This window comes from Antedon mediterranea, chromosome 8 (genome assembly GCF_964355755.1).
Source record: "Antedon mediterranea chromosome 8, ecAntMedi1.1, whole genome shotgun sequence".
Lineage (NCBI taxonomy): Eukaryota > Metazoa > Echinodermata > Crinoidea > Comatulida > Antedonidae > Antedon > Antedon mediterranea.
This window is the reverse complement of record NC_092677.1, coordinates 6,642,893-6,659,386: the sequence shown is the minus strand read 5'-3', so window position 1 is coordinate 6,659,386 and position 16,494 is coordinate 6,642,893. Positions and strand designations below refer to the sequence as shown.

At 32.7% G+C, this 16,494-nt stretch overlaps 2 protein-coding genes across 4 annotated transcripts in view; one reads left to right on the top strand and one right to left on the bottom strand.

Annotated features, from left to right (window-relative positions):
* Window positions 1–7,107, bottom strand: part of LOC140056019 (protein sel-1 homolog 3-like) — a 32,806-nt gene extending 25,699 nt beyond the window's left edge. The window contains exon 1 of the mRNA XM_072101222.1: window positions 7,052–7,107. Coding sequence (XP_071957323.1) covers window positions 7,052–7,091 — 40 coding nt within the window. The 5' untranslated portion in view covers window positions 7,092–7,107. The remainder of the gene's footprint in view (window positions 1–7,051) is intronic.
* LOC140056020 (glycerol kinase-like) lies at window positions 1,223–12,465 on the top strand. Of its 3 annotated transcripts, none has more exons than XM_072101226.1 (16): window positions 1,223–1,241; window positions 2,413–2,486; window positions 4,960–5,144; window positions 6,319–6,398; window positions 6,703–6,840; window positions 7,139–7,248; window positions 7,701–7,803; window positions 8,028–8,095; window positions 8,422–8,545; window positions 9,176–9,254; window positions 9,476–9,572; window positions 9,777–9,861; window positions 10,552–10,672; window positions 11,028–11,162; window positions 11,556–11,633; window positions 11,858–12,465. In XM_072101226.1, exons 3-15 carry the CDS (start codon window positions 5,021–5,023, stop codon window positions 11,630–11,632), a joined length of 1,341 nt encoding a protein of 446 aa, XP_071957327.1. In that variant the 5' UTR covers window positions 1,223–1,241; window positions 2,413–2,486; window positions 4,960–5,020; the 3' UTR covers window position 11,633; window positions 11,858–12,465. The 3 variants fall into 3 exon arrangements, 2 of the variants coding, with proteins under 2 accessions (XP_071957327.1, XP_071957326.1); XM_072101225.1 differs by lacking the exon at window positions 1,223–1,241 and adding an exon at window positions 1,675–1,903; XR_011846711.1 differs by lacking the exons at window positions 1,223–1,241; window positions 11,858–12,465 and adding an exon at window positions 1,675–1,903 and having other exon boundaries at window positions 11,014–11,162.
* The last annotated feature ends 4,029 nt before the right edge of the window (window positions 12,466–16,494 follow it).

Sequence of the window (16,494 nt, the reverse complement as noted above, 5' to 3'; positions counted from 1 at the left end):
ATACGTTTGACTTTTGGATTGGTCTTCATCAACCAACTACAGGCGCACCATTCCAATGGGAGAATGGTCTTCTTTATAGGTGAGTTATTAGTTCCTAACACGACTTAGAGCCCACATTTAAAGATTTATTATCCCCCAAAAGAAACATGAAGATTAATTAAATCAGACTTTGAATAGGTTATTTTGTAGTTTTAATAAAGTTATAATCACTTCCGTAGGGAAAAAAAATGCTTTCACTTATAAAATAACATAATAAATGGTTAAATTCAACAAAATCCACTGGCTGGAAAGTGAAAGTGAATAACTATTAGGCCTATGTGACATTAACTTGGCATATGCAACAAAAACTATTTTAAACATTATTTTTCAGGGGAACAATACATCTTTAATAGGCCTATAAAATGATATAAAATGTGTGTCTCACAACGATCTACGACTTATGTATTATACACGTTAGAATCGACCAAATCGGATACGGTCGAAAATTCGCGCCTGTTTATATACCAAACCATAGGTCCTCTATATGACGTCATAAGTCGGGTTTAAGTTCATTGCAAAATAAAAAAGAACATACTATCTAAAGATCGCATTGCCAGTTTCATTGATAGCTTAAAAGTTCTGACTGACATTCCCAACGTTTAATTTGCTACGGGAACTTCTCTTTACTACATGTTGTACGATCATTTTACAGCTATTCAGACTGGGTAACGGAACCGTCTACAAGCGGACGCAAATGTACGCGCCTTGATTATTCAAACGGGTTCCGATGGACTACAGAGACCTGTAACCAGCCTGCAACCTCCGCGCCATACATCTGTGAATATGAACAGGGTAAAGTATATCGCAACATTTACAAATGTTACTTTACAAATTAATCAATAGATTTGCTTAAGACCATTGATGTTTGCGCGTGCCATACCTAAGCGTACCATACAAAAGACAAATATTAAAGTCATCTCTTTGACGCTCAAAGTTAAATTAAATTGGTTCGATTGTTTTTTAGTGTAGAATCGAGGGCCTATTAAGTATGGAACGCGCAAAGGTTAAGGTTCTTAAAAAAACGATGTATGCAAAGAAAAACGTATTGCGTTATTAATATCAACATTGTTGCCATGACCAATTTTGAAATTGGAGGGGGGGGGGGGGGTGAGTTTCCTTTGACAGACTTTTAGGAGCAAAATGGACTTTATACAAGAGCAGCTCATGTGAATTGTTCGAACTATATACAGTACACCTATACGGTAAGTATGGTATTTTTTTTTAATAAATAAGATTATATGTAAGATTTAACTAAACTAAGATGGTTATAGCAAATCAACTTAAACCAGATAACTCCGATTGCAATTTTCAATTCAATTTTCAAACAATTGTCCATTAACAATAACAAATCCTAAAGTAAGTTTAATAAAATTAATTAATTCCTAAGCCATGGAGGATTTCGGTGCATTACATTATTATTATTATTATTTATTAGTATATTTAATTTCTTTCTGTCTTATTTTTTCCGTTTTCACTACAGTTATACTATATATACTTAATAAAATAGCGTCAAAAAAGTATATACTACTGTACTAACATCCCTTTAGTTATAATGAATTATTCCAAAGTTGGTAGGTAACCAATCACAACATACAACTCGGATACATAATTGTTTACATGCTTGGTTGCACACAGCCTCAAGACCACACTCTTCGATCAGCGAAAACGAATGTTTACAAAGCACTTGATAACACGTTTCTGACCCTTACAGAACGGTTTGACCCTGCTCTGTCCCAATTTCGATTTGTAGTTAAAGTTGTGATATATATCTTGATAATTTGTGTTCAATATGTCTGCGAAAAACACCGATATCGGTCCTTTAATTGGAGCTGTTGATCAGGGTACCAGCAGCACACGGTTTTTGGTAAGTCAAGCATGAATGAATTCAGGAGATAAGCATTAATTTGTGGTGGGGGTGTGCGAAGGTGGCAGTGGGGTGTGTTATGTTGAGTGATGGTGATAGGCTATTTCTTTTTATCTACTGTATTTATTTTAGCTACAGTATCAGCAGTGTGTGTGTGGGCAGTTAATCTTTTATGTGGTGGCCTTATTATGGATATTTAGATTGTTGTAAATGTCAATTGAAATATTTGCAAGAGTGTATGATTAACATTTAGATTGACTACCTCTTGTAAAGTTTGTGACATTTAAAAACCCACCAATCAATGGTGTTCAAATATTTGCATTTAGTAAATTTGAAGGGGAGAGATTGCATACCATAAATATTCCTTTCTTCTACCATGGAACTACAGCTCCATGCTTCTACATTAAAATTTCAATAAAGAAGTAAAATATAAATAATTTGACAAAATCATAATTTGACATTTTTTACTACTGACCATAAGTTTTTCTGTTTTGTTACATTCTTCAAAGGTATTTTCCAGTAAAACGTCCGAATTGATATGTTTCCATCAAACAGAGCTGACACAGACATTTCCGAAAGAAGGGTAAGATAAATGGGAAAGAGTGGTGTTTCTAAAAACATCGTTGAATGCTAGGGTGTTATTTTAAATTCATGGTAACTTAATTATGGGAGGGCATCAAGGGCTTAGGAATGCATTTAAATAGTACAGTATTTCCAAGGGCATCAGTGCTTACTTCACAGATGTTTCTTCCCCTGTTGAGTGATTTAATAAATTTATTTGTATTGAAAAGAAAAATAAATGTTAAATATATTCACATAAGTTGAATATACAATTAAAATGTCCATTATTTTCAGGTTGTTTTTATAAAATGTTTATGCTCCTGTGGCTGTATTCATTATTCATACTTGGGTTAAGTGAATACGATTTAAGGGAAATACTTAAATATTTATTGAGTTAAAGACCCCTTCCCTGCAATTTTGGACGTTTTTTGGAAAATTATACATATATATCACTTTAAAAACATTAAACCATGTCATTTCTTGTCTTAAATGTACGTTTTATGGTAAATTATGATAAAAAGTGAGAAACAATGCACTACCTAAGTAGCTCGCGGCGATCGACCTCTCGTGGACGGTCTTAGGCCTAGCCTAGCTAGGCTTAGTTTTGTAGGCCTAGCTGGTAAACATCGGTAACGTACGAACATCGTACGCGAGCTATATACCTAGCCTGACGTTGTATAGTTGCTGCATTAATTGTCTTTCTATTTTTGCCAGACTCCGTTGATACAAATTGGGCAAAACCCGGTATTTTCGCTGAAAAGTTAGGAGTCTTCCATTTGTTTTGGCCTCACGATCGATCGAAAAGTGGGCGAATTACAGGTGAAAAACAAAAATATCAATCCGCGCGCAATGCATTTTGGGATTTATAGCGGGCCGCTATAATTATTAGAATCGACTTATTTTTCACATTTTTAACCGTTTAAAGACGAAAAAAGTTATCGCAATAGGACCATATAGTATTATTTTTACATTAAATATAGTTTGTGATCTTAAATTAGATCTAAAAAACGTAGGGAATGGGGCTTTAAGTTAAATACTTAATTAAGGGAAATATCTCATATAACAGCAGGGAACCAGAACACTCTTGCATCATCAGCCATTCATGAAAATTGAATAAGAATTAAAATGTTTATATGGACTACTAGTGTGCTTTGCATATAATTCTAAAAACAAAAGTTCTCTGTTTTTATCAGTCTCAAAGAAAAAAGATGGCACCCTGCAAATTGACAATGACATACTACTTTGGGATCTTTATCACTCATCAAGGAAAACAAAAGTAGTCAGAAGTTTGCTGTGTGTGTTGCTAGTGAATATAAAATTAACAAAAAAGACTAAACCATTATAACAAGCCTGAAAATACCAGTATCGAAAGATGATATTATTTTATGATACTTTTCACACAACAGATATCAACCCTTGGTTAAATATTCTTTCCTATAAAAAAATATCTTTAGCATGTTGACAATGAAATTTGATTAACCTTTGTACTTGTGAATGACACAGAGAAGGTCAAGTTGTGTATAAAAGATATATGGCTATAAACAAATAAAACAAACTTCTGCCCTACTTTTGAAACATGAAATTCCAAGGACATCAATAAACATTGTTTGACAAAATGATAATGAGTTATCTAACATTGTTTTTTTTATTATCATTTTGTCCAAACATTCACCCACTTTCAATTCTTTTTAATTTAAAATAGTAAAGTTAACCTTTTTTTAGAATTTATTGACTGCCATGATCTACAATTTATCAAGCATTTTGCTACAATTTTAACTTTATTTTATCACTTCTTAAAAAAATTGAATATACATGTTACTTGAGTAACCCCACCCTCTAAACACCCTCCTGAACAATAAACACCCAGAGGCCTATATGGGAATAAATACTGTATACTATTTCAGATGTAAAGGATTTAAATGAGAATTCTATACAAATTAGGCTACTTTCTGACATACAGTATTTAAATTGCTATCCAGTGGTGTATGGGTTTTGTGAACTGGTATGTAGATTCGAAGATATCCCCGTTATCTGGTGAGATCACGAATCGTGCTAGCCAACTTTAAAAAAAAAACGAATATCAGTCAGCATAAACTTAACTGTGGACCAATACAATTAAATTGTAATATGTTGATAAAGTATATAAAAGGACTGTCAAGCTGAACAAAATAGAAACTGGAATAAAGTATGTGATAAAGAACATAAATGGAAACTAAAGCTCTGTCCACACTATCAAACGTTATGTGAAACAAAATGTGATCTGCCCATACATGTATATGGACACGATGACATCATATTACTACCATATTTGGACACATCACAATTTTTTGTCAACAAGTTTGATAGTGTATACAGTGTTTATAGAACCATGAAACCAGACCAAAAAAAAGTGGGATGTACTGTAGATGAAAAATGTAGAAAATGTAACTGTACCAATTATCAATAAAAAAGAATTTTATTTTAAATTAAAACAAAAATCATAACATTCATGGCAGATGGGTTGAAGAGGACCCGTTAGAGATTCTGGAAACAGTTTATACATGCATCGAGGAAACCATGAAGAAGCTGGCAGCAAAGAACATTGATGCAAGTTGTATGAAGGCTATCGGGATCACAAACCAACGTGAAACAACCGTTGTGTGGGATAAAACAACAGGAAAACCATTGCATCCAGCTATTGGTGAGTGCATGTATTTTATTTTATTGCCAGTTTCAATAATAAACAGGAAGGGTATGTCTATTGAAGTTAAGGGGTAGCTCCAGGTTTAACATTTCTATTATTTATTATAAAATCTAAACATTTGCTACAACAAGATAATAACCACACTTACTGACCGCTGAATAAGTGTTTTTAAAATGGTGGTAGAGACCTGTTTTCTAATACCCCTTTCACACCACGACCAAAACTATGAAGTCTTTTGGAGTTTTGACACACCTGGCCGTAACCTCTGCGGGGTTGTGGTTGATGTGAAAGGGGTGATTCTATAGAATATTTACCAAAATTGACTCATTTACATATAAATAAAGTGGTCCGGTTCAAGGTTGTCAGAGGCGTCTGTGAAAAAGTGGTCAGATTGAAACCTTACCAACCGTACCGGTGGCTACGCCCCTGATTGATTTATGTAAATTTGTGATATTTTACATTGGAAAATTTAAATAATATTTATTATTGGAAATAATTACCCAATTGATGATTGTTGGTAAAATTCTTAAATAATGATGTCATTATTGAAAAGTCTTGTATCAACACTTTTTAACGGCTCAATTTTGTATGGGCTTAATAACTTGTTTTGCTTATCAATTTTGTTATTAAACTAAAAGGTGCATCTAAATACAGTAGTAACAGCAGAGTGTGGGTTCACCAAGCCTTAAATTCTTCCACTCAATCTGAAGTTTATTTAATGCTCGTTCAACCTGCTCTATTTTTGACCTAGCACCCAACCTTTGATAACCTCCAAGAACTGATGAAGATCGATTGACTCAATCCTTTATTTTTTTGCATCCACTTTTTTTTTGTAGCCGCATAACCTTTTTAACATGAATATTTTTATTTTTTATAGTATAAATACAGGTATAACTCAACTGAACTGTTAATGAATTATTATTAATGAAAACAGTAGTGTAAATAAGCAATAAATCAATCAATCAATGTTGTCTTATTAATTATTTTATTTTAAAATCAATAAAAATGATGAAAAGACAAGTTTTAAGTTTACCAACTAATTTACATAATCAACACTTGGTCAGGGCAAATGAGGGCAGCAAACAAAATGTATGGTGTGCAGAATGGGCCAAAAACCAATCAAATCATTTGATTAGTTTCCATTTATAGTAATATAAACATTTTTTCCCAGTGTGGTTGGACAACAGAACTGCATCAACTGTAGATAAACTAATCAACAAGACTCCAAATAAAAACAAAGAATTCCTCAAGGTAATTTAAGTTTATGAATGTACAATAAATAAACAAAAACTATAAATAAAGTTCAGTGCTCTCCTCAGAAGATGTGCTGTTACAGTATGTATTGGTGGTGGATAAATTAAGTAATTCTTCACTCCTTAGAGTCATATCAGCACTGAGCTGCTAATTGAAAATTGTAATTTTCCACTTGATAGTCAAGTATTTATTTATTTGACTTGCAAGGCATGAACAAAATTGCAAAAGCAGAGCAAAATAGATAAGAATCATATGTATGGATTGAACCTAAATGCATGTTGTTTTACTGTTTTATACATAGCCAAAGTGTGGTCTTCCGCTGTCAACATATTTCAGTGCTGTGAAGGTGAGGTGGTTAATGGACAACATTCCTCCTGTTCAAGATGCTGTTAAAAATGGTAGCTGCCTATTTGGAACTATCGATTCTTGGCTGTTGTGGGTAGGTAGTTGAAAAATCAATATCAGAGACTTTGGTAACAAACAATAAGACCATAGCTAGGATATTTACAATGGCGTTCGTTTTTTCACAAAAGAGGAAAAAATCGTCATGAGCTAGGCTCCGTAGTCATATATTTATCATGCTTTACTGCTAAACCCTAGTTTGAAAAAGGTATGGGTTATGTAAAACCCTCAAACTCCTTTGAACTTACCTAAAAGTATCAATCCAGCTTCTTTTATTCTGTCTTCCATTTGAATAATTTTTATGGTGAACAACTGCATGATTGATCTATTTTTAGAATATGACGGGTGGAGTGAGTGGAGGAGTACATCTGACTGATGTCACCAATGCTAGCAGAACCATGCTGATGAACCTTAAAACACTGCAGTGGGATGAAGACTTATGCAAGTAAGACTATTGCATGTGGTGAAATAGAATGGGTGAAGTGGAGACAGAGATATGAGAGGGTTTTTGCTACACTCTTTGAAGGGGATGGGGGACAAAAAAAGATGAGCTTTTAATGTTTACTACGGTTTATCGTTTCTTGAACCGTTTTAAATATGTTTCTAAATAGATTATATATTTATCAAGATGTACGCACTTTTATGTTTGGCCTTTGGGTAGTTGCCAAATGTTTTATAAATATACATTTGATGACATCCAAATGGTAGAATGTCAGAATAGAAAATAAAAAAACATGATGAAATTGGAAGTGAGGTTACTCTTGGCGATTCAGAAATTTAAAATTGTCCTACGTGTCTTAGTATTCCCCCTAGGCATTGTGTCTTCATGACAGGTGTCACAAATTTGAATTTTCTCCCCTCTTTTGAAATTGTTATTCAGTCAAATATTTTTCTTAGGTTCTTTGATATACCGATGCCAATTTTACCAGAAATTCATAGTTCAGCAGAAGTGTATGGAAATCTTAGCAAAGGTGTATTAAAGGGGCTGCCTATTGCGGGGGTATTGTATTTCTATTAATTATTTATTTACCGTTTTTGTCAAATTAATTTAACTATCCTAATGCAATCTGTCTTTTAAACTTTTCCATTGTGAATATCAAAAATAAGATTTTTATTATAATATTAAAACACATTCACAAATATTACATATATACTGTATAGAGTTAAGTTTTAGTTAGATAATATGCTAATACAATTCCTAAAACTTTCAAATACACATTTTAGATTCTTGGTGATCAACAAGCTGCTTTAGTTGGTCAGAATTGTTTCAAGAAAGGAATGGCCAAAAATACGTAAGTGGGTCTGAAAATAGTAGTTGTAACTCAACAGTTTTTTTTACTATTTGAGATCAATATTGGTGTTGACAATATATGTTGCTGGCACTCACGAAAGACTTCCGGTCAGGAAAACTTACTGTCTGTTTGCCAGGAGTTATTATGGTGAAACGTACTAAGCAATTAATTGGTCAATCTCAAAAAAAAAAAAAAATCAGCTCTAGAATTCAATTCTATTGATTTTCTACAATGATAATATAGAAAATTACAAAATAAGTGTGGACATCAAAGGAAAGTTTAAGCCTATGTGGGGTTAAGATAGTAATGTTTTTTTCTGCATACAGATATGGTACAGGTTGTTTCCTGTTATACAATACGGGGGAGGAAGCAGTCCAATCAGCTCACGGTATGCTTACTACAGTTGCTTACAAACTGGGACCAAAAGAACCAACAGTGTTTGCATTGGAGGTACAGTAAACAATTTTATTTTTTAATATGAAAATGAATTTCTTCATATTGCCAAAGAGAGAAAATATACAGGCCTGCGATAACCATAAGCATGTAATAATTATACAGGTAACCTTTTGATGAGGGCAGTACTAGTGGAGGGAGGATTTAGAATGGTGCCTGGTCTATTGAATTGAATTGTTGGCTTTGACATCATGGGAATATGAGTTACTGTAACTTTATGAATAATGTTTCCTCCAAACATATATACAAAAGTAAAAACATTTTCATTTGGAAAAAACACTAATGCAGTGAGTGAATGGCCGAGCGGTTAAGACAGTGGAACCGTCATTACGTAGCCATAACATCGGCAGGGGTTTGAGGCTCACTCACTCCATGGTTCTGGTGGTAGAACGAGTCTTCTCGGCTAAGGACTATAAACCGTAGGTCCAGTGTACACATCTAGCTCGTGTGCACTTTAAAGAACCTAGTACATCTTTCGAGACGAGTAGGGGGTTACCCCGGTGTATTAGTACATCACAGCCACTGATCACCAACTGGGCCCTCTGGGAGACCAGTCTTTGACTGAAGAGGTTACCCAGTATAAATATATATTTTAATCAATCAATCAATCAATATATCTTCTTTCAGGGATCGGTTGCCATTACTGGTGCAGCTGTGCGATGGCTTAGGGATAATTTGGGATTTATTAAGGAAGCTCATGAAATTGGTAAGTTGGTGTTCCATCGTAGATGCTAGTGACTATGAGTGTATGATTGCAACACAATGATTACACAGTAAAACCCCTTCTCCACACATAGGTGTGACCTCAAAATATAGGTTAACTTTAGTGTTAAAATCTGTTTTTTTTCCAGTATCCCTTTAATAATAATAATGTCCCTTGAACACTTCAGTATGTATTCTAATACTGTATAATACATTATTTTGCAGAGGAACTTGCAAAGAGTGTTGATGACTGTGGAGGTGTTTACTTTGTGCCTGCTTTCTCTGGACTATATGCCCCCTATTGGCAGACAGATGCACGAGGGTATGTTACATATTTCTGGCAAAGTCACTGGAAAAGTTACTACAAGAATTTATGTAAAGAGTTGAAGATAAACTGAATATCGTTGATATAAAGTTTGCAATACACATAGTTCTGAATCAACATTTCGATTAATATACTTTGATTTTGTTATAATATTTGTTTTTGTGTGCAGTTTAATTTCACTTACCTGATCTTCTTTTTCAGTGTGATTTGTGGGCTGACACAGTATTCCACTAAAGCTCATATCGCCAGGGCAACCCTGGAGTCAGTTAGCTTCCAAACTAAAGAGGCAAGAAGACAAATATCATTATTCATTGAAATACATCATGATAATTTAAACTAAATTGAAATTGTGTTTCTTTTATGTTTTTTGTTATCTTTGCTTTAACATCGTTTGTGGTATAGATATATTGATTGATATTTGATATATTGTTACATATATACAGACATAATATAAAACATTCAAATTGCGTGCTGGAAAGGGAAAGAAACACAAAATTGCTATTTAATAATTAAATGTTCAAAGTTTCAGTGTATGTTTGGCTTGATCTTCTATAAAGGCCTTACACATACACAGTCAAGGCCAACTGCAGTATGCTGCTAATAATCAAATTAAAATTAAGAGGTTAGAGAAGTACCAGCATCTTTACTGTTTTCTATTACTACTACTGTCTAGTACGGTTTTTATTGCTGTATTTATGGCTGACCTCCCTTTTGCAAGAAGATTATCTATGAAAAGAAAAATCACAAATATTCTGCATCTAAGTCGATCTAGTTTAAAGTCTAACATGTAAGGGAAGGGTTGTTGTTGTATGCTGTCTTGCGTTTAACACAAAAAACCTATGTTAAATGGCAAATCTAAATTATTTTAACAAAGTACTGCATACTTCATTTTTAGTAATTTTTGTAGATTGTTGAGCATGTATATTGTGGTAGTATAAACTTATTTTAATACATGTGTTGATTGTAACAAATTCAGCTTTTAGATGCAATGAATAAGGATTCCGGTATACCATTACGACAGCTGCAAGTTGATGGTGGTATGACAGCTAATAATCTTTTAATGCAAGACCAAGCAGATCTACTAGGTATTCCAGTTGGTAAGGAGAAAGTTTGTTTTACTTGTCTACTCTTTGAATTACATAAAACATTTATTCATGAAAAGCTATGTTATGGTATTAAATCTGAAAAGACGAAATACAACACGAAATGATGGAGAAATAAACATTAAAGAAACACCATCAGGACCCAACGAAGTGTCCCCCTTAATAGAGGTAATCCCTGAAATATACCACACAATTAAATGTTAGAATAAACAACATGGCACAGGAGATTTAAGGGAAGTTATCAGGAAGTGTCCCCTACAATAGGGACATACCCCATAATAGGGATATCTCCGGGACAGAGGCTATCTGACAAACCTCCCTAAAACCAAAAGAAGTTTTTCTTTTTAAGTACGTCCAACGATGCTTGAAACAACAGCGCTTGGTGCAGCAGTGGCTGCTGGGAAGGCTGTAGGAGTTTGGGATATAAACCAAGAAAAGGACGTAAATGGAAAAACAACGTTTACTCCGGCTATCGATGAGAAAGGTTTGTATGATTTACATTATATTATGTTGACAACAATAATTTTTAATTTCAGTAATAAATTCATATACAAAGAATATAGAACTGTAGTGTAGCATTCCTGTCTTACAACTCCAAGGTCCAGGGGTGTCTAGAAACCTAAGATATATTAGCTCTTAGTTTTCTAGATACCCCCTTTACACACCTACAAAAAAAGTGTATTCGTTTATGAATAAATTTTAATTTGGTTTAAATTAGGAATCTCAGGCTCTGCAAAAATATCACCAACTTATGTACGAATATTCACAAATGAGGTTCTACACAGTATAGGAAAATAATAATGATGAATATATTTTTTTAATCTTGTAATTGGGAAAATTTGGTTTTATAAAATAAATAATGCAAATTATGTTTCAGTTCGTGAAACGCGTTTTAAAAAATGGTTGAAAGCCGTCCAGCGCTCAATGCAGTGGGAGGAACGAGACAATGAATAAGGTGATTTATATTTATTTATATTTTAAACAATTTATTTATTGATGAAAACAATTTATGAAAAAAAAAGTGATTTATATTTAATATCGTACATTTTTGGGAAATGATTTTGTAATTATCTACAAATTAATCTTGTGAAAAATTTAATGGAAAAATTTATTTATTGATGAAAACAATTTATGAAAAAAAATAAATAAAATGAAATTTCTAATCAATTGTTTTTTTAGGTCTTTCATTGGAAATATTTCCAAATAATGTGTGCAGAAGCGAAAAGAAGGTTAAGTTTGTCAATCGCACAAAAATAACAAATACAATAAAAAATTTCACCTACTGAGTAAAAGTTATCCTAGGCTTCAATGCACCCCACCAAAATGGAGACATCCCCTATCCTACCTTTTCCACAAACTTTTCTTGCTGAAAGGAGATGGAACTAAACCCGACTCCCATTACATACAGAACTGCTGATCAAGAGACTTAATGTTTTTTATAATTTTGGTTGTTTAATATGAAACTTCCAAAACATTTCTAAAGTATGACACGCCTGAAAATGAAGAAATGAGAAAACAACTACAGTACTCTTTTTTAGATTTGTATGCTAATCAATTAGTTCCAACTTAATTACTCAGTTTATACAGTATTATATCAGATAATATTTATATCATTGTTTGTTTAGATATTCAAGGAAACTCATTTTCTTAATTGCGTTTGTAAATTATTGTGGTATGTCAGGGTTTACCTCATTCAGCCTAACTGTACGTTAGTCCTTCTCTATTTTAGTTACAAATATATATGTTGTATAAAATAATATTAAACAAGTTATGTAATGGAAAAAAGACATTGGTATTCTGTTAATTATTTGCCTCTCTCTTGAAAACAACGAATTTTTTTCAACTGTATTTTGCTTTTGTACGTAGGCCTATTTACATTTCTGTCAATTTCGATTTAATTAGGTTTTTTTTAAAGATATACAGTATTCAATCAATCAATCGTTCGATTTTAGCAGTGCAGTAGAACGATATTACGCAAAAAACCACATTTTCCCCTGGTTACTTCATGAACAATAGTTCCCACCAAAAGGAGTGTATTTGTACAGGTAGGCCTACTTAAATGATGTACCAGAATGCTATTTATTCGCATCGTATGGAACGCCAAAGACATACTCTTTTAATGTTAATATTATGTACCAGCAAATGTCGAATTGCGTAGGAATTGCATGGTAGAGTTACTAATGTTATAGGTAATTACATCACACGTATTAGGCATAAAGGCAAATATTGAAATGGGTCAAATACAGGTCAGGCCAGGCCTGAATCTCTGAGCCCAATGCGATTTTTTGCTGGACGTCCGAGGCAGAAACATAACATATTTTTCTCACACTAGTAAGTACATTTTGAGCCGAATAAGGAATGTGTTCGTGTGAACTGTTTTATTTGTAGCATGCGTACATTTAATCGCATGTTTTTAAAATCATCACCAAAGAAAAATAACAGCGTACTCACTACATATAATATTATTTATTTAGAAATTTCAGATAATCTTACTTCAACAAAACAATAATGAATGGGCAATACTTAATGATTAACAAATGAAAAAAAATTGAAATCAATAAATAATGAGAGTATACATTAATGGAATTGAAATATAAATTAATTTAAAAAGGAATAATTATATAAAATATAGTAATACCATGTTACTGTATTAGTGTTTTATTCTATACCAAATTCTATTCTATTTTATAAATAATAATCTATTCGTGTGAATCGAAAACGTTAAGTTTATAATATCATTTGTACAAAAGTACAATTAGGCCTACGTCAGCGTATGACAAATATCTGACCAATATCTGACCAATTAACTTGAGATGAAACGACTTTAACATTTCCGTTACGGTAAACAAACAATAAATTACCACAAAGGCAAAAAAATAATAATACATAAATAAATTATTTTAAATATTAAATTTATTTATTTACTATTATTCTTTATTACCTCATCCAATGGCGACTTTCCTTCATAAGCAGTTGGGTCTCTAAATGAGCCAAAAATACGATCCCAGAGAGTAAAATACTGACCATAATTATAATTAAAGTACAAATGATGATCGGTATGGTGTGCTGCCCCGTTAATCATTGGTTTCAGGCTATCAGGTACCATAAAGTAACCGTCATGTATGCTAACGGCCCAAACATTGACCATTAAGAACAAACCCAAGTGGAGGTACTTGTTAATAGGGAACAGGTAAGGGTAGATATGATAAGGTAGTCCCTGCATCCAGGCATCAACAGGATGCATTGCTATACTTGAGAACGGTGTTGGTATCTTCCAGGCGTGGTGTACCTTGTGCACGCTCCTATACACTAATGGGTGGTGCAATCCACGATGAGCTAAATACACCAGAAAATCCGTCACCATCACAAAAGATACGACACTCAAAGCAATAAATGGCCATCCCCCTGAAAAGAGTAAGTAAATTGTAAGTTATAATAGCAGGTACTGCGGATGGTAGTTACTCATTGTCATTATTTCATATCGAACACGAATTGTAATTACTTATTTAGCTCTTGTGGTTTATAAATTTGAAAGAAAAACTATAAATTTAGGCTCAAGAGGAAAAATACGCGATATCGCACGAAAAAATGTTTAAGTTATAGAAAAAACAACAACTTCCGCCGCAACGCAATATTATTGCAATGTACCGTAACTGTTTCGCATCCCCTATTAAGCTTGGTTCTAACAAGGACGCGACACAAAGACGTAGAAGCAACGTAGGCCTAAGTTGAGTTGGCCAATCACATGAATTATATGAACTGTCGCTTGTCATTAGTCAACTCGCTTGCGTTGCGTTTACGTCCTTGCGTTGCGTCCTAGTAGGAACCAAGCTTTTCAGATTGTTGCGTCGTATGAAAGGCAGAAAAAGGTTTTCGGTTCCCACTTGTGACACGCAAGGTTCTTACCTCGCTGTTCGTCAATGCGTTGCGTCTGCGTCCTTTTTCGTTGTGTCCGATGTGAACCAAACTTATGGTTACATTGTACACATTTATTTATTCAAAGCAACTTACCGTAGTCGGTGACATTATCGTATAGTTTTGAAAAACCTCGGATTTCACCAACAAAAAACGGAAGGAAAAGTGGTACGCCAAAGAGCGGTGATTTCATCGCACATTTGATTTCAAGACTTATTTGATTCTAATAGAGATATGAATAATAATAATTATTATTATTAGATTAATATAGATTATATATTTATTATTCACAAATCAATAGCGCAACAAAACACATAACCATAATATTTTATACTAGGCCTATAGGTAATAGTATACATTAGGATGTATTAATAATAAGAATATACAGTAGGCTTAAAGATGTATTGTCCCCTGAAAAAATGTAACATGTTTATTGTTTATTATGCCATTTTAATGCCACAATATATAGTTATTCACTTTGACCAAACATTGGATCGAACAAAAGACCAAACAATGGATCGAGCAAAAAATGTCTATTTAAATAAAAAAAATGTAATTTAAAGCAAAAAAATATAGTCAAATTGACAGAAAGTCAATATGTTTTTGGTTGAATTTAATAGGTGAAAACACAATTTCTACGGGAAAAAAAATTCTACGGAAGTTAATATTATTGAAGTTTTTTCTACAAATTAATCTTCATTTTTTAATGTTTTTCGGGAACAATATATCTTTAAGGTTAGACTTTTTTAATCCTCTCTTTGTAACGAACTCCCACATTTTTGTTGAAACTTTCATCCACTTTGATGATTTACTTATTACTTAAATACATACATTATGAAATATACAAAAATAAATTAATATAATATAATATAATAGGCCTATCTATTCTTCAGAGAACATATCTATTAAAGATTGTACCTCTAAAAAAACAATTAAACATTTTTTTGTGTCACATAATGTAAATTTTTTGGGATAAAAAATTGGATTGGAAAATATTATCTACTTGAAAAACTTTAAAGCAAAAAAAAGGCAAATTGTCTTCCTTTTTGGTTGAAACTAGTCATTTAGTTAGTTTTTTTTTGTTTCTATGGAAGTGAATCCGTTTGAAAAAATGTAAAAATTTAATTTTTTCATCATACATCTTTATATTATGTTGTCTAATAAAAAATACTGAACTGGTTGTTGTACGGTGTATGGTTGCGACCAGGGAAAAGTGCTGTGTGTTTAAGCATGAAGGTATAAAATAATTTATTTCATACCTCCATGGTAAAAAGTGTGCAACTAAATAAAAAAACGTTTACTTTACCTTTAAATATTGTGGGTGCTGCATGAGTCGTTTATCATAAAGAAAAAAATAGAATAAAGTAGCCGTCGACAGATATGCTAAAAAGAAAACGAATACCACAAATACGTATAAACTAAATGATTGTCTGATGATGTTGTCTTCAGCCCAGTCAACAGGATAGATATAAGGAGTGAAAAAATACCGATCACAAGTATTCAGAATGACATCCATGTTCAATCTTTTCTCTTAATTTCATCAATGTAGAATATAGTTTGTTTTAATTTTACAAATAGGAACTATGGACAGCTTCGGGTTAACTTGATGCTAGATGTCAGTCTATTGAACTGTCATTTAGAAAATCTATTTTAATACCACTCTTCTCTAGATTACTTTTATTGATGAAATATCATACCGACCAGTAAATATAATATGAAATATAGTGCTAATCTTCCTGTTTAAAAAAAAAACTATTGTTGAAGCATCAAAAAGCAACGCACAAATAATGATGCATTAATGTATTTATTAATTTTAAATGTTTTAAAGAATGTTTAACAGAATGTGTTTTTACAATGCCTTGTTAGTTATACCACCACGTATTTAAAAAAAAATTGTAGCA

What these genes read in the sequence shown, in the direction of transcription:
- LOC140056020 (XM_072101225.1), top strand. Translation starts at nt 1,829, where the DNA reads ATGTCTGCGAAAAACACCGATATCGGTCCTTTAATTGGAGCTGTTGAT. An exon ending in AGGGGCTGCCTATTGCGGGG is followed by an intron (nt 7,804 to 8,027) that starts GTATTGTATTTC and finishes TACACATTTTAG; the next exon opens with ATTCTTGGTGATCAACAAGC. An exon ending in TAAGGAAGCTCATGAAATTG is followed by an intron (nt 9,255 to 9,475) that starts GTAAGTTGGTGT and finishes ATTATTTTGCAG; the next exon opens with AGGAACTTGCAAAGAGTGTT.